This window comes from Colletotrichum acutatum (genome assembly GCF_030867785.1).
Source record: "Colletotrichum acutatum strain CBS 112980 chromosome Unknown BDZ83scaffold_27, whole genome shotgun sequence".
NCBI classification, from domain to species: domain Eukaryota; kingdom Fungi; phylum Ascomycota; class Sordariomycetes; order Glomerellales; family Glomerellaceae; genus Colletotrichum; species Colletotrichum acutatum.
The window spans coordinates 153,247-175,328 of NW_026849021.1; the positions used below are offsets into that span (position 1 = coordinate 153,247).

At 53.8% G+C, this 22,082-nt stretch overlaps 4 protein-coding genes and 1 non-coding gene across 5 annotated transcripts; 1 reads left to right on the plus strand and 4 right to left on the minus strand.

Moving 5' to 3' along the window:
• Positions 1-89: 89 nt before the first annotated feature.
• On the minus strand, positions 90-2,887 carry BDZ83DRAFT_667200 (catalase-1). The gene is made up of 3 exons (XM_060511097.1): positions 2,749-2,887; positions 2,290-2,694; positions 90-2,237 (listed from the first exon to the last, which is right to left on the minus strand). Exons 2-3 carry the CDS (start codon positions 2,515-2,517, stop codon positions 237-239), a joined length of 2,229 nt encoding a protein of 742 aa, XP_060367102.1. The 5' UTR covers positions 2,518-2,694; positions 2,749-2,887; the 3' UTR covers positions 90-236.
• A 1,354-nt stretch (positions 2,888-4,241) lies between these two features.
• On the minus strand, positions 4,242-4,322 carry BDZ83DRAFT_t103. Its single transcript has one exon. It is a non-coding gene; the product is annotated as a tRNA-Thr (tRNA).
• A 433-nt stretch (positions 4,323-4,755) lies between these two features.
• On the plus strand, positions 4,756-6,261 carry BDZ83DRAFT_614019 (uncharacterized protein). The gene is made up of 4 exons (XM_060507799.1): positions 4,756-5,177; positions 5,296-5,335; positions 5,473-5,878; positions 5,946-6,261. The coding sequence occupies exons 1-4, from the start codon at positions 5,105-5,107 to the stop codon at positions 6,090-6,092; spliced, it is 666 nt and encodes a 221-aa protein (XP_060367103.1). The 5' UTR covers positions 4,756-5,104; the 3' UTR covers positions 6,093-6,261.
• A 111-nt stretch (positions 6,262-6,372) lies between these two features.
• BDZ83DRAFT_718024 (HET-s/LopB domain-containing protein) lies at positions 6,373-10,194 on the minus strand (the record flags this gene model as incomplete). The annotated part of the gene is made up of 1 exon (XM_060512014.1): positions 6,373-10,194. One exon carries the CDS (start codon positions 10,192-10,194, stop codon positions 6,373-6,375), a length of 3,822 nt encoding a protein of 1,273 aa, XP_060367104.1.
• Positions 10,195-16,162: 5,968 nt separating this feature from the next.
• On the minus strand, positions 16,163-19,821 carry BDZ83DRAFT_573272 (uncharacterized protein; the record flags this gene model as incomplete). The annotated part of the gene is made up of 3 exons (XM_060504604.1): positions 16,163-18,809; positions 18,878-19,579; positions 19,664-19,821. The coding sequence occupies 3 exons, from the start codon at positions 19,819-19,821 to the stop codon at positions 16,163-16,165; spliced, it is 3,507 nt and encodes a 1,168-aa protein (XP_060367105.1).
• Positions 19,822-22,082: the final 2,261 nt, after the last annotated feature.

Sequence of the window (22,082 nt, forward strand, 5' to 3'; positions counted from 1 at the left end):
TGAGGCTACAAGCAAGCTTGAATTGCTGTACTTTACAATGATGTTGATCTTCAGACTAACAAAGCTTTCACATTATGAAAACAACATAGCCCTCTCAACCACTTTGACTCAAGCGCAGATCCAAGTCAAATCACGAGACTGTATGAATTTTCAAGGTCAAAGTCATCATCAATTGTTCATTACAATACACAATTATAATTCAACGCCATTTACCGTCCGCATCATCAATCGTCGGATCAGTACGCCAGCTGGCTACTAAGTCCATCAAGCTCACGCGCCCACACGCGGTGTTGAGCAATGGTGTAAAAGAACTGCTCCAAGAACCCCTTGCTGTTCTTGACAATTTCGACAGTTTCCCTTAGGCTCTCTGGCTGAACCGACTTCATCGTGACAACTCCGTAGCTGTCCGCAATATTGCTGTCGCTAGAAAAGGAAACCTCGGGAAGAGAGATGGCAGTCTGGATGAAGTCAACGGCCTCACCGGTGGCAGCAATAGCCTTCAAGTGACCAAAGGCCTCGCGAATCCAGTGGACAGCCCTGCCGTTCTTGGAAAGAGTCTTGATGGAATCGGCCCCGCCGGGCACGAAGATAGCATCGACCATGGTAGATCGGAAGCCTTCAAGGTGGTGGTGAGGGACAATACCGTTTCCGGCCGTCTTGGATGCGCCGGCAGGGAAGACCTCGGAGCGACGTGTGCCAATGATCATCGGCGTAGCCTGTGCTGCTGCGGCAGCACCCTTGATAGCGCCGAACGCGACAGGATCGAAGCCGTCGGCGATGATTATCGCAATGCGACGCGACTTGATGGTGGGTGTCTCGGGCTCAAACTCCAGCTGGCTGAGACCCTTGGCCTTTTTGCCGTGGTTGGGTGTGCTCGCCTTTTCCGGTGAGGTCGCGCCAACCATCTCTGCAACAGCCTGAGCTAAACCCAGGTCGATGTCAGCAAGACGTTGGGCCATGCGCTCGTACACAATGGGATCTTCGCAGTGGTCTAGCTCAAAGGCGAATGCGTTGATGGCGTGCGTCTTTTCGATCGGGGACAGACTGTTGAAGAAGAGCTGAGCTTGGCTGAAGTGATCCTTGAACTTGGCGCTCTTGGTGCGTTGCTTCATGCCCTCCACCTTTTGGGCAAAGTCAACGTAGGCGCCGGAAACCTTGGAGTGATTTGCCGGAGGAACAGCCTCATGGCGGTTGGGCCAGTAGTTGACGTTGCCCTTTGTAATGGTTTGGCGATGTGCGCCGTCGCGGTTGAAGTTCATGACGGGACATACCGGCTTGTTGATGGGCAGTTCCTGCCAGTTGATACCGAGGCGGGTGATTTGGGTATCAAAGTAAGAAAAGTTGCGGCCCTGGAGGAGAGGGTCGTCGGAAAAGCCGATGCCGGGGACAACATGGCTGGTGCAGAAGGCAACCTGCTCGGTCTGGGTGAAATACTCGTCGGGATTCCTGTTCAGCTCCAGCTCGCCAATGTAGCGGATAGGAATCTGCTCCTCGGGCCAGACCTTCGTGGCGTCGAGAATGTCAAAGTCAAAGTCGTGCTCTTTGGACTCGGGGAGAACCTGGATACCGAACTTCCACTTGGGGAAAGCGCCGTTCTCGATGGCCTCAGCGAGATCCTTGCGGTGGAAATCAGGATCTTGACCGGCCAGCTTTAGTGCCTCATCCCATACGAGTGAGTGAACACCAAGCTCGGGGGTGAAGTGGAACTTGACGAAATGCCGTTCGCCCTTGTCGTTGGTGAGGGTGTAGGTGTTGACACCAAACCCCTGCATCATTCTGTACGAGCGAGGGATGGTGCGGTCCGACATTGCCCAGCAGAACATGTGGGTGGCCTCGGTGTGAAGGTACTGGAAATCCCAGAAGTTGTCGTGGGCAGACTGAGCCTGAGGGAACTCGAGTTGGGGCTCGGGTTTGCCTGCGTGGATGACGTCGGGGAACTTCATAGCGTCCTGGATGAAGAAGACGGGGATATTGTTTCCGACCATATCCCAGTTACCCTCCTCGGTGTAGAACTTGACCGCAAAACCGCGGACATCACGTACGGTGTCGGCACTGCCTCTGCTACCGAGGACAGTGGAGAAACGGAGGAAGACGGGGGTCTCGCGGGATGTATCGGTCAAGACGCCGGCATTGGAGACATCTGCGGCGCTTTCGAATAATCTGAAGGCTCCAAAGGCACCTGCTCCTCTGGCGTGGACTACTCGCTCCGGGATTCTCTCATGGTCGAAGCGGTGGATCTGCGCGGGTGTTAATGATGGTCGTGGTTAGACGAAGGAGACCAAGACGAACCTTTTCTCTTGCAATGGCATCTTCCAAAAGCATGGGACCGGTCTTGTCATTGTTAGAGACCCTCAGCCAGTCATCCGTGTTCTCAATCTTTGTGCCAAAATCGGTGGTCATGGGAGCCTTGGGGTTGACCTCGACCATGTTCTCAGCGAGCTGAGCATTTTTCTTGTTTCCTTGGCCCATAATTGCGTTTCCAGCTTTCTTCAGAGTATCGGGGACGATGCTGGACATGATTCAAGGCAGCTAGAAAGACGGCATGTGTCACCGTTGAGAGAGAGAGAAGAGAAAGAAACCAAAACAAGAAAGGGCGAGCCACCACCGAGCCCCCGCCTTTTTAAAGAAAGCTTCGCCATTGGTGTTTCCCATTTCCATGGGTCTGCTTCGACGTCAATTCCTCTATACTCGGGTCTGCCTGACGTCAATCTTGTGCTACCAGTTGGTCGGGAGCAATTCCGAACTCACCTAACCAGGCGGTTCACCTGCCTGTCCCATTGGTGGGACATTCTCCAGAGTCAGAGTGACCAGGCAGGACTGGACAGCTTGCCAGCTATGCCGTGAAGTAGCAGCAGAAGGCTGTAGATATTTCGCCATGTTGATGTCAGAGTTGGCATTGCCGCGTCCCAAAGAAGCTGCGAGCCCCTGGCTACCTGCCCGCTTGCTTGCCGTGCGCGCCGGAGCTGGGGTCCGGAGGGTGGAGAAAGGAGCAGAAGCTCCAGCATCGTGACCAATCACACCATTCGGAATCGGTCAAAAGAGCGGGGCTCTTCCAGCCTGTTAGAGATACGTACCGTTATGCCCCTCCAATGCCCCTCCAATGCCCCTCGATGGCCCAAGCTTCTCTCTCACCGAGCAACGGGTGCATGAGGTTTCTTCGAGATGATTGGGCATTGGGGATGCACTCATCCACGATATTGGTAAAAGGGTGGCCCTCATTCGACCATTTTGTGGTACAAGTGAGATCATTGCCCGGTCATGATTATTGACGCGCTTTGTTGGTTCCCACAGACATCGATTGCTGAGTTGAAGCATCCAAATGGGACAAGTGATGTGGCATAAGGTACTCCAAGCAGCCTGGGGTACCGAATAAGAGACTCCGTCAACTCCAAACTCTTCACTTAAGAGACAGAAGTCATCCACGAGGTGTCACAGATCTTGGTTATTGCCGTCGCTCACTTCGCATCACGCTGGCATGGTTAGACACGTTAATCACTGCGTACGTTGGGTGAAAAGAGATACCCACTGGCCGGCTTCCGGCCGAATGGACTCTAAAATTAGTAGATAATGCCATTCTTATCCCAACGTAACCCAGATTTACCATTAACACCGATGTCTGTCTCAATGAACGCACGCCCTTACACCCATGGCCCGTCCATGGCTCCGAGTTGATCGGATCTGGACTGAGACCACCAGCGAACAGCAGGCAACCCGACGCATAGCTGGCTCCCTGACAAGGACATATTCCGGCATTCAGAGCATCGAACAGCGATCACGAATCTCGTCAATACAGACACTGTCTAATTGTTACTGTATAACTAAGACATCTCTCCTCTGTAAGGGCAGCCTGCCAGGCTTTCAGAGGCAAAGCGACACCATTCTGGATGCTGTTTGGAATGATGTCCAAAATGTGTACCTCAGCATGTATGAGAGCGTAATTTGAGCTCTGCAAAGAGGCGATGTGGTAAAGTGAGATGATCATGGCGGGCAGGACTCGACGGCATGAATAAAGAAGCATCCTTACGGAAGACCGCAAAATGCTTGCCTGAGCAAGGAAATGGGACAGGTGCAATAATGCTTTGGACATGGCCAATTCAGTTGACCTGGTAGGTAACTTTCCGAGTTTCCCGCCAAAACGGTGATGATAATAAGGTGATGAACACCACTTCCATTTGTCTGGTATTCTCATGCTTTGTAAAAAGAATGCAAAAGAATTGGTACCTAGGGTGCCGCTGTGATGTTGCCTCGTGGCGGAATCGAACCGCCGATCTTCTCATGTCACTAGGTACTAGTGAGACGCTATACCACTTAGCCAACAAGGCTTGCTTGAATAAGTTATTGGTAGGGAATATGTAGCGAGGTCGGGGACGTGGATGCGATGGTTGTTGTGTTGTGGAGAGGCATCTTCAAAGTTGACGATGTAAGAAAAGTAGCAGGAGACCACTGCAAAACGATAAAACGAGGCTGAAGGGTGCCACGGAAAGAAACTTTGGCTAGAGTTTAAATTTGCTTGCCTTTGTGGCACGACGTGGCGCGACAAAGGATTTGCTGACGGCGCGGTTGTCTGAGCGCAGATCGCTGCACCACACTCCTGCGGTAGGCGGAAGGGCCTGAATAGACGCAATGAGTGGAGGACAAACAGCTGCGAGAGTTCTAAAGACGGAATTGGGTTGATTCTTGAAATGGAAAACAACCGTGTTTTAAAACAATTATAGTCAAATTGACGAACAGGCAGCAGCAGCAGCAGCAGCAGCTCTGACGGAACCTCAGTTTTGTCCCTTTGACTGACTGCCCATGTTGAATTCACATGGTCGTTGTTTCCTCTACTGACCGCGACACTAACAGATGAGGCGCTTTCTGTGCTCTGGGCCGCGCGGAAAGAGACGCTCGTCTGCTAGGAATAAAGTACTTCGACCCGGACCCACCCCCACCTCGAAATTCTCTCCTTTCCAGCGTCGCAAACCGCAACCCCGCCAAGTATCCCATCGCGCAAACGAGTCGAGAGGGTTAGTCACCGCCCAAACCTCGCTTCCTCTAGAAGACCGACTGAAGAAACCTGCGTTATCCAATTGAGTCTACCCGACCGGAACGGTACATCGGCACAATGGTCTACTACTTTACCTCCAAGGCGGTGGACCCTGCCGCCTTCATCTACGTCGGCAAGGACAAGTTTGAGAGTGCGTTGTCTCCCGGTTATATGAGGATGAGGATGAGGATGAGACGGGGATTGCATAACCTGCATCTTCACGATAATTGAAGAAGGACGAAGACGGAAATGCTGATGACGGAGAGTAGATGAGGAATTAATCAAGTACGGCTGGGAGGAAGACGTCTGGTAAGTCCACTCGCCCATTCTCAAACTCATCACTCACTGACCTCTCGCAGGGTACGTAAAATCTCATCTCACCATCCTCACTATTCACCTCACCTCACATCATCCTCACTCAACATCCCTCACTAACACCACCAAAAGTTCCACGTAGACAAACTCTCCTCCGCTCACATCTACCTCCGCCTCCCGGACCCAAAGGACCCATCCACAACAACGCCCATGACATGGGACGCCATCCCCCAACCCCTCCTCACCGACCTCGCCCAGCTCACAAAAGCAAACTCCATCGAGGGCAACAAAAAGGATAACATCACAATCATCTACACCCCCTGGTCCAACCTCAAAAAGGACGGCAGCATGGCCGTCGGCCAGGTCTCTTTCAAGGACCCGCGTAAAGTGAAAAAGGTGCTCGTCGCGCAGCGCGAGAACCCCATTGTGAACAGGCTCAACAAGACCAAGGTCGAGAAGAAGCCGGATTTGCAGCAGGAGAGGGATGATCGGTTGAAGGAGTTGAGGAAGAGGGATCAGGCTTCTTCTCTTGAGAGGGTTAGTTTCTCTTTTCCATTACTTCATTTATATCTCACGAAGAGATTATGTTAACGACAACATGCAGAAACGAGAAGAGGCCCGCGTCATGCAGGAGCGCAAGGAGAAGAAGTGGCAAAAGGACCACGCGTATGATGATATCTTTACGGAAGAGAACATGGAGGCCACGAGCAACCAGAACCGCGACGAGAACTGGGAGGATGACTTCATGTAGTCTCCCTTCTGTTTGCTCGTCTTACATTTTTCTCTTATAGCGGGAAGCTTTTCTTCCATCGTCAATGCCATTCAGCCTCATCGTCTGCCTCTCCCTCCCTCAAATCAAACAAAGATCATGCGTCATGTTGCTGTGCACACTGATGCCATGAAAAGGACCAAATGGTGTAATGACTTCGCTTCATGCTTCATTAATGCTACATAATCCACCCTACTCAAAAAAATCCAAATGGGGTATTCCAAATACAGGGCGCGGGACGCACCCCGAGGCCCTCAGCCAGTCAGCTGCACATGCCGACGCCCATGCGACTCCTGCCAATGCCCATAGACTCCATCCTGCGTGATAAATCATGATTCTCGCCCGACGAAAATTTTTCCCGCTCCTGTGATGCGCCATCCTGCTTTTTCTTCTCCTGCTCATGGCCAGGCTCCTCCTGTCCCTGGTCTTGGTCCTGACGTTGTTGACCTTCTTCCTTCTTCGTACCGCGTCCTCGGGGAGGGGCGCGCGAGCGGACGAGGACAGGCAGCTCGTCGTCATCCCCCTCTTCAGAAACGACATCCAAATCATCGTCATCCTTGGGATCTAAGAAAGGCGACGAGGAAGGCTCGTCATCTCTATACGTCCCCCCATCTTCTTCCTCATCCTCCTCGTCCCGCCCTTTCAGACTAACAACGGGCTCGCCGCCGGGTAACCCGACCTCGTGTGCCTCAAGAGCCTCCGCAATATCCAGAAGCAATACGTCCATTGGACAAATATACGCAACACGCTTGCGCCCACTCCACGCCAAGACGTGCCCGCAAACACGCCCATGGGCGCGCTCCACGACCCAGGCGCCGCTATCTCCGGGGATGCCCATGGGTTGCCTCTTGCTGCCACCGGTCAACTCGGCGGGCGTCTCGGTGGCGGCACTGCTGACCTGATACGTGTGGCTAGGCGTCGTCCGCCCAAAGATCTTGACGCTCGTCAAAGCGGGCAGGATGAGACCCGTCTGCAGGCCGCTGGTACGCGCCATGCACTGCACCTCCAGGCCAGGCAGCGCGGTGGTCGGCGCGACAGTCATGGGGTGCATAACCTTGCCCTGCTTTGATGGGAACTTCCCGTATGAAGGCGACAGCTGCTTGCTCTGGATTCTGGGTATCGAGTTGTCCTCGGGTAGCCTCTCCTCGGCGAATTCGAAAAGGGCCCAATCGATTTCGTGGATGAGTCCGTTCTGCTCCCTCCTTTTGATGCCGCTCGATGCATAAACCTCGCCCACGGTAAAGCTGTCCAAATGATCTTCGTTTGCCGTCTCCGCCGAAGCATAAAACTCCTCGTCGACGTCATCCATGGCGGGCTGCGTGATGATGTATCCGTCGCCACAGCCCGGCTCAACACCGGGGATATCGCCGGGTTGATCGTATTCGCCTTCCGACTCGTCACCACTGTCCTCCTCATCTGACGCATCGCTAGTGACATCCGTCTCAGAATACGCTTCGGATTCTTCTGATTCCGAAAACTCGCAAGCATAGTCTTCACCGCCGCTGCTTTCGGCCGACGACTCTGCGTACCAGTCGAAACGAATGTCTTCGGCATCTCTCGCCATACTACGCATCGTTGGATCCTGAGCTTTCGTATGCTTGTAGATCTCCTCGGGGTCGTCCAGCATGTGGTGAACCGTCATGCCATACGGCTTGTCGTCGACTACAACGAGGCCGCCCAAGCTAACGGGCGGCAGGTGGCGGTCCCCCACCCAAGCTCCGATACTCGCGCCGTTGCTTGGGCGCGCTTGAAAATCAGGGTTAGCCGCCTTGACTGCGCCGTCATCATCGTCGTCGTCCTGTGCTGCGCTTCGTTTGGGGTCGCCAGCTTGCTTTCGTGATCTAAGAACCTGTCCCTTGCAAACCTTCAAGCCGAACCCAGACTTGCCTTCGAAAAGCTCGCCCAACTTGCGCGTCAGGATGGCCTTGACCTTGCTGACAGACGTGCACACCACCAGAACGGTCGGCTGTGTTCTTGTTGGTGAACTGCCAATGGACTCGAGGGAAACTTCGACAGACTCCTCGCGGTGTTTGCGGTAAAAGTGACGCAGTGCTTGGTTGACTTGAGGCATCACCAATGTGTTCCACTTCTCCACTGCATCGGGAGGCAAGGGGATCTGCGGGTAGAGGCGGGTCTTTGGAGACGGTGCCTTGGCAGGCTTTGACCCAGCAGGGAGCTCCACCGGGCCGGCTGTGATGTTGTTAGTGACCGCAAGATGCAATCCGCGATGCAGTAACTTACTTTGAGCCTCTTGCCTGGCAAGCTGCCGCTTCTCCTCTGCAGCAGAGGGGTAAGAACGGCGCGCGGAGCTGGGTTCCGAGATGGGAGTCTTGGTATCAACCGAGGAGCGGCGAGTATCGACGGATGGTCGGGTCGCCACCACCTTGGTCTCTTTTGAGGGTCCCGAGATGCTCTGGCGAGTGGGTGTGCTGATGGGGGACACGGAAGTCTTCTTTCCAAGGTCGAGGTTGAGGCGATCTTCGAGGGAACTAATGTTGTCTAGGATTGCGCACGAGTCGAGGTAGCGTGTCACGCTGACCTGCACAGCCGAGAGAAGCTCCTCATCGGAGGTACCTCCTTGAAGTGACATATCAACCGCTGTCCAGCAAGTCTCTACAGCCCTCTTGTAAAGGGTAGAGCAACGAATTCCCAGCTGGTTTAACACTGACTCGGGAATTGGCTGAGAAGGGTCGGGCACGAGGTTGTCAAGCTTCGTCCAAAGACCGATAGACAACAAAACCATGGCGAGAGAGTACAGATCGAGAATACGAGAGTCCATTTTGTCGTTGATGGGCGATGCCGGAGTGGTGCGAGGGTCCAGGGGGTGTCGGAAAAGGGGCAACGATGGCGAGACTGGTTCATCATCTGACGGAGCGTCGGGGAACAGATCAAAGGATGAGATAAGAGGCCGGCGAATGTCCACCTCGCCGGGACCCGTTGTCAAGTCGGGTGTAGACATGTTGCAGAAAGATACGTTCTTGTCGATTATGCAGCCGTGGGTAATACCCCGGGCGTGCAAGTCGAATACGGTGTTGACAAGGTTGGAAGCCAAGCGATACTTGGCCTCCAAGGTCGGCTCAAAGTCTGGTCGCGACAACAGATCGGCGAGCGTGCAGACATTGTAGAGAGGGTTTTGCGTAAAGTTTTCAAAAGAGACGGCGTTGAAGTTGGGCGGGAAGTGATAGACGAGTCCAAGACGGGCGTGCTCCAAATCCTCGAAATATCCCAGCAGTCTCGGCAGACCGATCCAAGTACCCGGGGCCCTCTGCGAGTCCTGCTGCAAGCCGGCTGAAAGCTTCTCAAAGCGCGACATGGGAGGCATGATACCCGTGATGGCGTACATGGAATCGAACGTTGCAAATTCCAACAAGAGCGGTGCAAAGGGTTGGCGGCCAATGTGTTGCGACAGATCTGACCAGGCCTGCTTGCTCATGAAGACGATATCGCGCGGCGGAAGATTAGCCTTCGACTCTGTCATGGGCTCAGCCTGCATGGACCGAATATCTGTTAATGTTGTCGGGTCAATTTCTTGAGGCGTCTGCATCCTGGTGGACTCAAAAGGCCGCAGCTCCTCGGTGGAAGCCATGGACTTTTCAAGCTTGGAACGCGACGACATCTGGGCAGATGAGCGTGTTCTAGAAAGGTCGTAGAGTGTATCGACAGACTGAGTGAGGTCTCCAATGGCATCTGCGAATACTGCCTTGTCCCAAGTCACAAAGGCGGTCTTGCGATCTGCCGACTTTTCGGAGACGGTGCCTAGTGGGTTGGTGTAGCTCTTCCACAAGGCGTCCAATTCTGACAGCGTTTCTCGAACAGTCGAAAGGATGCTGTGAACAACCTCACTCAGACCGGCTTTTGATAGTGAGCTATCAATCTCATCTGACTGGTTAGGATCTGTCCACTCGATACCCCAGGTCGATACGCGGTCCTTTTGGATACGAAGCTTTCTGAACAGTGACTTGATTTCAGGGTCCTCGGGGGCCTTGACTGGTTCCTGAACAAAGTCTGAAGACTTCTTTGTGTCATTGTACAGACGACTCAGGCGCCGCTGCATGTAGCCGCCTGTTGAGCGAATACCCTCCATGTTGGCGATTGAAACACTGTGCAGGTTAAGGACAAAGAGGTGAGCCCCTCACCAGCGAGGCGGGGGTGAGATGAGAGGGAGTCGAAGCCAGAGCAAGTGAGCGCAGCTCGTGAGAATTAGATACTATGTCTACGAGTAGCTCTTCACAGTAACATAATCGGAGGCTGTGTTGGCAAGGCGGCTCTAGAAAGTACCGGAGGTGGTGATGAGAAGTCGGGACTCGGGGGTCGGCGCTGTGAATATCGGAAGCGGGTGAGCCAGGTTGTGCGGGCGGCGGGGCTCAATTGGCGGGTGAAGTGCGACTGTGAGTGGTCGTTGGACGTGGACGGGGGTACGTATACAGCAGTCCGCAGCGCAGAGAAGCTGAAGTGAGAGATTACGCGGCTAGAACTGCTTGCGTAAGTACGTATGTGATTGATGTGATAATAATAGATGGTTCCAACACTCTTTTGGCTTGTTGGTTTGAATATTCGTGAGATGGCCAGCCGTGTTGGTGAACTAAAAGGAAGCAAGCAAGCAAAACAAGTGCGAAGCAGGAAAGTAAAAGAGGGAAGAAGATTGCATCCAACACTCGTGGGCCCCGTCGTGGTCATCAAGGAAGTCCAAGAACGTAGGCAGGTAGAATATGGGCGCCAGCGAGTGGATGGAGGCCGAGGGGTGCTAAGGTATGGTAGGGGACCAGGTGCGACCAAAGATCCAACCTAAGCCAAGCAGAGACCCGAGACTGCGGGAAGAAGGATTGGATTATTTCGGTGCCTACAGACCACAGTTTAGGTACGGACGGTCTTTACCCTTTCCTGTCGATAATCCCATCAGGTAGGTATCCGTCCACACTATCCGTACTCCGTTCTCCGTACCTACACCGTTCGGACGGGCCCTGTCACTGCCTGCTCGGGAGGGACAGCGAATGGAATACTGGTGCGGATACTGGGAGGCGGGACTGGGTTGGCTGGCTGGACGGTGGTTCAGATTGTGGCTTGATGTTGGTGATGGCGATGCCGTCGGGTGGATGTTGATGAGATGAGGAATTGGGGCCCCCGCCAATTGTGTCGTGTGAAAATGTGCGACATTCGATTGCGATGCGCTGCGCTGCGACGGAAGGTGCGCGCGGGCTGCTTGCTGTGTCACTCCTGCCGATTGCTGGCTGGCTGGAAATGCTGCTGCCTGAAGGAGGAGGAGCGCCTTTGGAACTCGCTTGCCTCGCTTGTCTCGCTCGTTTCGGCCAGCCCCATAAATATGGAGACATCAATTGGCCAGAAGAATCCTGGAGCCTGCGATGTGGGCCCCTCCCGGGCAATCGGGGCTGAACTTGCCGGGGGAGGCAAGAGTAGGTAAGGTACGTATTTTTTGTACCTCAACCTTCCTTTCCAATGCCATCAACATCCTATCAGTCCTCTCACCCATGAACATTCACTCAGATTGCATTGACAGAACTGAATCAACATGGAGAGTCAATACATCTGGATCTTGGCACTCGAAAGTACGAGAGCACCATTCAGGAAGCACATATTCTTAGGCCCACTACTTTCCCTCACCAAGACACGTTGGGCGATCACCTCGAATTAGGTTCTCATATGCTCGTTCTCGAATAGCGAAAGAGGAAAACGCAGAGTCCAGCACGTCTTTGCCCAGTTTGTCCCAGGTATATACGATACTCCGTATTGACTCCCCCGTTTCCCCTCCCAATGGGCATCTCTTACATGGCAATCCACTTGTCCATAAGATACGGATACGCTACGTCTGATCAGCACGCACATCCTCGGGAACCGCATCAAACTAAGGCTCGGACTACTTAGCCCTCCACTAACGCCCGACGTTGGCTGCTTTCTCATCAGCCATCAGCATCCTCCACACTGAAGCATGAGTAAGCTGAGGCTCGTTTTACCGTTTTAGCGTCTCCTCATCCTGGCTAGCATCCCAAGAATCACCAAGCAGGCCAACAGCGTAGAAGAGAGCTGAGCGACTAGCGGACAGCGGACCGCTACCTGTGCTAACCCTGCCGCCATCGACGGCTGCCTTGCCTAGTTTTGCTGTGCTCTCACACAATCCTCGTTCTCTCTTTCGCTCTAGTGTACGAGGACCCCATACAGAGTATGGGTATTACCGCAGACTATTGCTGGGCGTCTGAACGGAGTCAGTGTCCGTCATGCATGGATCAAGGCACTTCAGTCTTCGACACCAAACTCACCTTACCTGCTTTGGGTACCCGATGGACCAGACGACCAGGCCTAGAATACACGTACCAACAGATCGTGGAGGTTTGGACTGGGGACCTGTCACTGACTTTCTTGGCATCCAGGCACATTGAGGCGTGTCCCCTTCCCTCGTCACGGGCTTAAGTTCCTCCTATTATTGGAAGACAACTTCCAGATGGGATATTGAGTATCCGTTCCAAATATCCGCAATACCTTACAGACAGACCATTCAACCTGACAGGCAGCGGCTCCCGTACAGAAGTCCATTTCACCACGGCACTTGGCGCTGCCCTTCAGTCCTTAGGTTCCGCTCCCTGGATCGTTGTTGGTGTCCTCCTCTTTTTTTTTATCTGGCTGCCTAAACACTAAAAACCTCGTCGAGTGAGAGGCATCCACATTATCTCCGACACCACTACCGCAGACTGCAGTAATCGCCTTTTCATATCCACATCGCGGCACCCGGCAGCTTTAATTGCCCATTCATCCCCGGCTGGAATGACAGACTTTCGTCAAGGGGCCCCCTCCTCTTCGAGTCCTCAGACTCCCTGGAGAGGGGCTGTCGTACTGACTACGAACACTCGTACTCTGGAAAGATCCGTCACTAGCTCACCTCGCGGTTGCCGCAGCAGGGTTAGCCCAGAGACTGACAGGAGCCATCAACACATTGACGACACAATCTTCTGCTCGCCCTGCTCGTCATGTCGGTAGCCTCTCAAGACGACGGTAGATCCTCATACATCAAGAAACTTCCCGTGGAACGATTCCATTGTCTTCTCAAGCTGTCTCATCTCCAAGTTCTAGGGCACAGAAAGAGAGACACGTCGGGGTCCACGATACTCTCGGTCCGACTCTCAAGCACCACAAACGCGGGGCAAGAAGGAAAAAAGGTGTTGGAAATAATTCTGCTGCCTGCTCGGCGGTCGGATGTGAGACTGCAACTTGCACGTAAATGACTGCAAACTCCATACACCCTATGTGAACGGACGAATCCAGAGGCTCCCCGCTTGCCCCATTCATTCGCTTCTGCAAGGTCAGCATGGGGACCTGGCTCGCGCCATATCTACATGTAATGCCTTGACTCCGATTGATGGTCAAGATCAAGTCACGATGGTGGAAGTTTGGTTTTGGAAGTGATTCAGTATCGTCGTTTTTGTGATCCTCGTAAAGTTCTCGGTCTTCTTGACCAGAAAATGTCAACTTCAGACTTTCTGAATCAAACTATGATGACCCTGAGCTTTGAAGGCATAACTCTGCAAGCCAAGAGGCTAACCATCATACCCGTCCACCTCCCAAAAGCCATCCCAAGTCAAACTGGTCCTTTATTTGATTATTTCTATAACATCTGAAGCGTGATTCTCGCCATGGCGGTGTGTGTCAAGACACAGGACCCGTCTCACGACAACGCTCACTATCTCGCTGCCTTGTGTTGAGTAACAAGGGACTCCATCACGGCTTGTAAGCTGTCACGAATTTGCTGTAGGTCACGCATATGTTCCAATGACCACCCCCTCACGGGTTCTGTACCACTTCCGCGGCGGAAAGGCCAAGCGTTGATACGCTCCAAGCTGGCTGGCTGTCCAGGGGATTCTCCAACTCAAACCCGGAAGCAGGTCTGGGCCGCGGCCAGAACGTAAGTTGGTGCTCGAGCTATGTGAAATATGATAGGCCAAAGATCCAGGCAGTGAAGAATGGCTAGTATCCATTGATCGAGATTCGCGGTGGAGGGATGTCAGTGGTAAGAGGCTACCTACTAGATGCCGTGCAAACTTGTTAAGAAGCAGGCCAAAGATATTTGCTTGAAAGGGGCATGGTCAATCATTCGACAGATACATTGCAGTCCAAGTGTTTTCTGTGGACCATTGATCAACTTCTCCATTCAGGAAACTGAGTACCAAAACATTCTAACTGTGCAGATTGGTGCCTTGGACGAGGCTGAGAATTCAACGGATAATACCTACGCCGATTCCTGATGGGCGGGCGGTGGGGGCAAGGTGATGGTGGTGAGAAGCATCACAAACCCTTGACCCTGAGAGACAGGACGATGCATTTGGATGCCACTCCTGTGAAAGTCGCTTCGAATGACGTGAATAAAATTGGATGTAGCTCCATCACGGCTGTCGTACCATTAATGCAAGGAGTTAACACTCGAAACGAATCTCGTGTATGATGTTTCGATTCGCCACTATGAGGCATCTTGATTTGCTCGCTGTTGCCCTCTTCCATGCGAGAAAAAGCCAGCGCCATCCAAGATCCACGGCTGGCCGCCTCTTGAGACCCCTGAACAGAAACCAAGAGGACGATCAAAAGCTCGAAACATGCCCAATTTTAGGGCGACTTACGAAAGAGCCAACTTCCGAGGAGAGTATTCAATAACCCCCAGGTGTCATAGATGCATGGGAGTGTTTCCACGACAGAAACACACGAGACTCACCTCCGCCACTCATGGAAACGGAATAACTTTCTCAAAGCCATACTCGATATCGTTGTAGCAACATGCGATCTCGAGTGACAGATGGAGCAATTGGCCTTGTCATAAAGAGTATGAAGACGGCGCGCGGGACGGGCGATTTATGTATTGACATAATCTTGTGAAGACTTCCAATTTAGAAACGACTGAAAGACTATAAAATGACCCCCTTCCTCTGACATGACCCTCGCCACAGCCCTGAATCTTCCCAACCGAAGCCACTCCATGCATATCGTCGTGACGGTATACCTAGACTTCACCTGCAGCCGTAGCCACCATCCACGATAACTTACCCAACACCAACACACTTTGAGGAAAGAGGGGGCTTGTAGACTTGGGGGGGGGGGGGGCGGAACCGAGGGATGGGAGCGTATCGCAAAGACGAGTACCTCAACGAAGCAATCTTGAAAGCCAGTCGTCCATTTCCACCGCCCCAAGACCTCAGGCCAAGTGAATCCCCATTAACACCTACCGCCCTAAGGCAGTGAAGATACGCATCATCATCACATCGGTATCCAAGGTTTACAAACGACTTGGGTACTACAACACGAGCAAATATTGGACCTTCCTTTATCACGCATTCAAGCCCCTTTCTCAACGAGTAATGTTACAAACTGAAATTAATCCTGTTCTACTTTGCTGGATCGAGGTGTCTTGATACATATCCAACGTCGGCAAACATAGATATCTAAAGTAATCATGCACTCACGCTGTTCGTATCATTGCCCAGAGTTTCATCGTGCCATCAATCATTTCACAGGCAATGCCCCGCATTCGAGTCAAACCTTTTCTGTGCACAAACTGTAATTATACAGACAGACAAAACACGTGAGCATACATAAACGTAAAGGTGAAATAGTATTGGGCCAGCCGGTCATTGTATCCTCAAAGAACCGCGATCCCAGTTTCCCACTGTCAAAACGCCAGCTCCGTGCCCTGCCACATTGTACCACAAGCCAGCCTCGTCTTCACCTTAGTTCCTCCTTCCGTCCTCCACCTCCAACGCGTGAAATAGGAATCAGATACTCAGCGTCTTTCTTCATGGAAAGACGTAGCCACGTACAACAATTTCGATGGCTTCGGGACCGGCGCTACAAAGTAGCCAGATGAGAGCAGGACAGAAAAGAAAATTTCGAGACTAGTCGGCCACGATACTCGAGGCGCGAGGGTATCTGGTACGTAAAAGAGCGTGATGGAAGTATTCGCCTTTTCAGACGGGGTTTTGAGATCATTTCGTGTGCTATTACTCATGCAATCGTATGTTTTCATGGTATTTCAGGGGGATGTTGGATGTGCTATGAGCTGTTTACAACTCATCGCGGACGTGCTGAACGGTCTCCTTGACGGCATCCGTCACAGCCGAGGCAGCAGAAGACACAGTTGCGGAAGCAGCACTAGCAATGCTGGCAGCGGAGGCAATGCCCGTGGAGTAGGCCGCCTGCAAGCGAGCCAGAACGCTCTCGGAGACAGTAGGCTCCTTACCCACAAGGAGCTCAGAGACGAGCTTGCTCATGTCCTCGTACTGCTTGGCGGCCTGGACCTGAGCAGCAGCGAGGCTCTCAACAACGGCAGCAGTAGCCTGCGAGGCGTACTGTCCGGCACCACTGTAGGCGCTGTCGTACCATGCGGTGGGGGTAGGCTTGCCGTAGATCTGAACGCTGGCGCGGCTGACAACAGCCTCCCAGGTGTCAGAAACACCCTTCTCGATGGCCTGCGCGGCATCGACAACCTCCTGGACGCCTGCGGAAACAGAATCGCTGACAATCGAAGCAGCCGCGGAGAACCCATCACTGACCGCAGAAGCGACAGCCATGGCTTCCTTTTGCGCTCCGGAGGCAACCGCATCAGCTGAGCGGGTGGCGACTGACGCAGCTGAGGATGCAGCCGAAGATGCGGTGCCGGCAATGTTAGTCGGGGTGGATGTAGCAGTCGCGGAGCTCATGGCAGCCGAAGCGGCGGCCAGGAATTCGGAGTAACGTGCGTGAGCCACACCGAGGCCGGCGTAGTAGTTGTACTTGGCCTGCTCGAGAAGCTTGTCGACGGTGGAAGTGGGAGTGGCGGTGGCGAGGCCAAGCTTAATCTTGGCGCTCTCGTACTGCTGCTCAGCCGCCAAACGGCCCTCGTTCAAACGCTGCATGGCGATAGCCTTGACGCTGGACCAGTCGTACGAGGGAGTAGGCTTGGGAGCCACGGTGCCGTAGAGGGCATTCGAGGCGGCCTTGACAGCTTCGTCATACTTGGCACTCGCTGACGCGATGGCAGCTGCATAAATACCAGAGGCAGACGCCACCAGCTTCTCAGCCGTGGGCTGAGGGGTGCCGTAGATCTTGATGGAGATGGCGGCGCTAGCAGACGAGTATTGCTCAGATGCCTTGGAGACAGCGGCGGAGTAGGCCTCTTGGGCTCTGGAAGAAATGCTCTCCTCGTCTTCGTCGTCATCCAAGATGGGAACCCGGCTGGGCACGGATTGGGCGGCAGCTCCTAGGAAAGCCGGTTTCACAGACTCGGTGGCTGCAGCAACGGGCTTATCCTCGACGGACTCGGAGATGATCTCCTCCTCCAACTTCTCTCCAGGCACGGCATTCTCCTCATCGCCTGCAGGCGACGTTCCATCGGTGTCAATAACGTAGGTCTGGTCCTGACCCGGGATGATGGTGGACGCTAGGTCGGGTTGCTCCGAGGCAACGCTGGAAGAGCTGCCGGACACAGCGCTGGAGACTTGGCTAGCGGCGCTGCTGACGGACTCGGACACTGCGGAAGAAACAGCGGGAATGGCACTGCTCACACTTTCCTTGACTTCGCCGGCGACACTGCTGATAGAGCTTGCGGCCCCAGCTGAGTTGAGGTCGGAAGCGGGAGACTCATCTTCGATCACGCTGGCGGCTGACTCCAGAGGATCTTCCTCGGGGGTAGAAGTCGCCTCGGAAGCGGTGGCGGCAGCCTCAGAAGCGGAGGCCTCGGCAACCTTAGCGGCCTCAGCAGCAGCGACCTCAGCTTCACGCACACGATCGGCTTCCTCGGCGGCAAGGCGCACCGTCTCACTGTCAAAGTTGTCGGAGGAGTCCTTTGCAGCAAGCTTCCAGAGACCGACCTGCTTGAGCCTCGCGAGTTCCTGGGCTGCAGATTGAGCGACAGCCATACCGGAATCCTCGACTTCGTTAGAAGCCTCGCGGGCTGCCTCCAAGCCGGGATGAGTGATTATGAGCTTCTTCAAATCGCTCATCCACTCGGCGAAGCGGTCCTTCAGCTCGTGGTACTTGGCCCAATCCTTGTAGGTGATGCCGTCCATCCATGCCCACTTCATTCCAATACGCTGAAGGGCAAGGTCGCGAATACTCTCGAGGATCTTGAAGTGGGTATCGGCGGCCTCAGAGACGGAGCTCTCGATTTCAGCCTCGTACTCGGCCTTCCAAGCACGAATCTTTCGAGCCTTCTCCTTGACGTTGAGACCAGCCTTGCGGACGCTAGCGAGCAGCTCATCCTGGGCGGATTCTGGGGCATCAACGGACTTCTGGACGAGCTTAATGATTTGCTTTTGCAGAGCATCAACCTCAGACTTGGCAGCATCCTGAAGCTCGGAGACAAGGGTTCTGCCCTGCCCATGAGCTCTCTCCTTGATGACGCGCTGGGAGATCTCCTCGACGCGATCTTCGATTTCAGAAGCACCCTCGTCAGCTGCCTTGGCGAACTTGGCCTGCCAGCTGCTCAGGTCTTCGATGACAGTCTCCCTGGCGATCTTGCGGATGTCGGACTCATTCTCGCCAGGTGGGGGCGCGTGGACCTGCTCAGAGTGGTCGTGTTGGGCCACCTCGGATGCGTCGGGAATATGGGCGCTCTCAATGGCCGTGGATGCCTTCTCGGTAGCCGATGAAATCACTGAGGAAGCGGACGAGGAGAGAGACGAGGCGGTTGAAGCCGCGGGCTTTGTGAAGGAAGAAGCCTTGGCGGAACCACTGTACACATAACTAGTAAGTGGGTGCTCTTCAAGCAGTAGTAGAAGCATGTGTCATTTCCTTCTTACCTCTCGGAGACATTTTCGAGCGACCCCTTGGTCTTGTTCTTGTAGCGGCCGAGACGCTGTCCAATCCTAGCTAGCTGAGGCTCGACATTCTCAATGTACAAAACCCGGAACTGAGGCCAAACAGTGGCATCGAGGAAGCTGTAGGTCTTGTTCCATGCCCAGTAGGCAGAAGGGACAGCCGTCTCGGTGGTGAACTGCGAAGCGACGGCGTAGCCCTGGGCGGCGTAAGGCTGTACGAATTGGTACGAGGGGAAGAGAACATCGTGGTAGGTCTGGAGAGCACTTGTACGCGCAATGTCGTAGTACGGACCAACGGTAGTGTAGGCCTTGGCCACGTGAGGTGCCACGGTCTGGTCATATTTGTCTTGAGCCAACTTTTGGTAGACGGACAACTGCGGCTGGATATTCTTCTCCCATTGTGCCTGGCCGTAAGACTGGGCTTGCTGGAGACGGGGGGCGCCGTACTTAGTGGCATAAGCCTTGGTAGGGAGGAATACCCTCTCGTTGGCTAGGTCGTAGTAGGGAGCAGCCTTCTCAATATAGGGAGCGGCATAAGTTTCATAGTAGGGCTCGACATGAGGTAATACGGCCTGCTTGAGCTGGAAGTATGGCTTGCAAATCTTTGGGGAAGACTCGTCGCAAGCCTCGAGGTTTGCGGGACAGCGGAAGAGGATCGAGATAAGGGAGTACCACGTCAGGATTCTAAGAATTGAGTGTCAGTCCGAATACGCTTCACAATACGCACAGGGCCGTGATGATGGTGACGGCCGAGAACCGGGAACATACCTCGCCAAGATGTTGAAGGAACGGCGGAAAAATGAGGGCCCTCTTGTAGGCGTTGTCCTCCTCTTGATTGTCACGGCCTGGCCGTTCATCTTGCCGTTCATCTTTCCATTCGGAGCTTTCGGATAGCCGTTACTGGCATAGCCACTGGAAGCCTCCATGGCGGAGGTTGTGTGGTCTGGGAAGACCAGGCAGCCTGCGTAAGTGACGTGATTTGGTGTTTTCCTTATCGCAGGGTCCCGTTAGTCGGGAAAACTGGGTTCGTGCGTGCGTGCGTGCGCCGAGGATGATGCAGCGGAGGACTCGAGACTGCGCTGAACTAATGGGTAGCAGACAGTGGTTAGCTGGGCGATGTAAAAGGGAGGTATCGCAGAGGATATTGAGGAAGAAAGGTAGAAACGAGGTTAAGAGTGAGAGAAGGGTGGGAAAAAAGAAATCAGCGGGAGGGTTGCGTAGAAGCTCTGATGATTTTCAGATTCGCAGTTCCCAGTCGTAGGCGGACATGGGCTGCTTCAGGCGGCCTGGACCGGGCTGGGCAACAGAGAGGCTAGAGCTGCGTGAAGGAACGTAGGTGGGTTGCGTAGCTAATACGCAGCAAACTGCCAAACGAGTGCCTTCGGAACGATGAAGCTGCAGGGGAGGGCCGAAGAGGGGGAGCCACTTTGGGGGTTGGATAGTGGAGCTAGGAGTTGATGATCTACCTTCAGAATGGCGATAGTTTTGCTTCAGGGCGTCCGAAGGGGTCTTTTCGGTGAATACGTTGGTGCTGTGTTTGGTGGAAGATGATGGAGACACGAGATAGGTGGCAGTGAATGCCTAGAGGTGTATGGGGGAGAATGATGGACAACGTAAGTAGTCTAAGAAGACGAGGGGAAGGGGGAAAAGTGAGGTAACGTAAGGTAGCCGTGATGCAGAAAAGGTGTGGTGTTTCTTGTTGTTGTGCTGCTGCTTCCCTTTGCGTTCGTTACCGTTCGCTTGCCTGCGTAAAGGAAGGTGAGGCACAGGCAGGAGACAGGAGGCAGGAGAAGAGGCCGTCCAAGGCTGGCAGCTTCCTGCTCCTTCAGTCCAAGTTTTTTGTGGCCTAGGGGGGGGGGGCAGAGCACGGGCCAGACCGGGATGTATCTTTTGGTGTATCTTGGGCGATATTGCACACAAAAGAGTACTTGCTGCTCAGTTGCTGACATAATAGACCGGTGAGGTAACCGAGACGTTCAGCTATGCTAGCACGCTAGATCGCTGTAGCGGCGTCCCTAGCCTGCTCCAAGCCTGCTCCAAGCCTCCAACTCTGGGGAGCTTGCAGAGCAGCACGCGCGCTGTGGAATGTCTCACCAACGTCATCGGCTCCAAGCTGTCGCTATCGTCCAATGCCAGCCACCAACCAACCACACCAACACTACACACATTGGATGCGAGCTAACAAGAAACACGCAGGCAGGCGGGAAAGCAAGGTTGAGGTATCACGCTCACCTCCCAGAGCAGAGTACGGGTACCTTTCTCACCTTTCCACGCCCTGGTCTTCGGCTTCTTGCTGTCTCCCGTTGAATCCTCGCTTCCATGCCATGGCCATGCCACCATGCCTGTCGCCATCCACACCATCCGTCCCATGTCTGACTGTCTCCTCATAATCTCTCCGCACCAAGCACATCAACAAGCAAGACACCGGATTGACCAACCCTGCTGTCGGAGGCACGGACAAGTGTGGATGATTGGTAGAGACGGGGTGCCATGAGCCACAACCCCCCGAAACAATCCAGCGATTCCAGCCAGGACGGATGAGGGGTCCAATCAAGTGGACCAAACAGCGTTGGAGTGACGCAGCACTGCATTACCAGGCACGCAAGTGTGGCTCACCAGCTTGGAATGTTGGAGCTCGGGAGGCGCGACCGAGTGGCCGGCATCTGGTGCAATCCATGTGATGATGATGCTGATGATGTTGAGTGCCCTTGGCTGAGAACCTGTCATCGACGATCCGGGTAGGTTGCAGAAGCGATGCATGGCGCCTGGTATATGTGACTGAGCAAGAAGGTTGATATATGGCACGTATATACAGGTCCCAAGAGCCTAGCCCAGCAGGCGGCATGGAACAACAGTGGCTTTCGATCAAGACTAATATCAGATGGCTTTGCAAACACGCCTCAGCAAAAATGGGTTTAAGAGTACACAAGAAAGGGCGTCTGTGTGGGAAAAATCATGAAAATGTTGAGGTGCAGCAACAGGTTGAAAGGCACAATGACATAATGACGCAGCGGCGCCATTGTTGCTGCGCTGGTTGGCTGAAGCTTTCTCTTCCAGAACCATTTGCCATCACGTGCCGATGGACCTTCGGAGGATTAGCTCAGCTACCTGGAGGCTGTACGTACCCAGTGGACTGGTTCCACTTATTATCGGAAAAGGTGAAACAAAGCTCCGGACCCTGAACTCG

Bases quoted from the DNA above. Each gene is read 5' to 3' on its own strand.
- BDZ83DRAFT_667200 (XM_060511097.1), bottom strand. From the start codon at position 2,517: ATGTCCAGCATCGTCCCCGATACTCTGAAGAAAGCTGGAAACGCAATT. The intron at 2,238-2,289 runs GTTCGTCTTGGT...ACACCCGCGCAG, and splicing joins ATGCCATTGCAAGAGAAAAG to ATCCACCGCTTCGACCATGA.
- BDZ83DRAFT_614019 (XM_060507799.1), top strand. From the start codon at position 5,105: ATGGTCTACTACTTTACCTCCAAGGCGGTGGACCCTGCCGCCTTCATC. The intron at 5,336-5,472 runs GTAAGTCCACTC...ACACCACCAAAA, and splicing joins GGCTGGGAGGAAGACGTCTG to GTTCCACGTAGACAAACTCT. The intron at 5,879-5,945 runs GTTAGTTTCTCT...GACAACATGCAG, and splicing joins AGGCTTCTTCTCTTGAGAGG to AAACGAGAAGAGGCCCGCGT.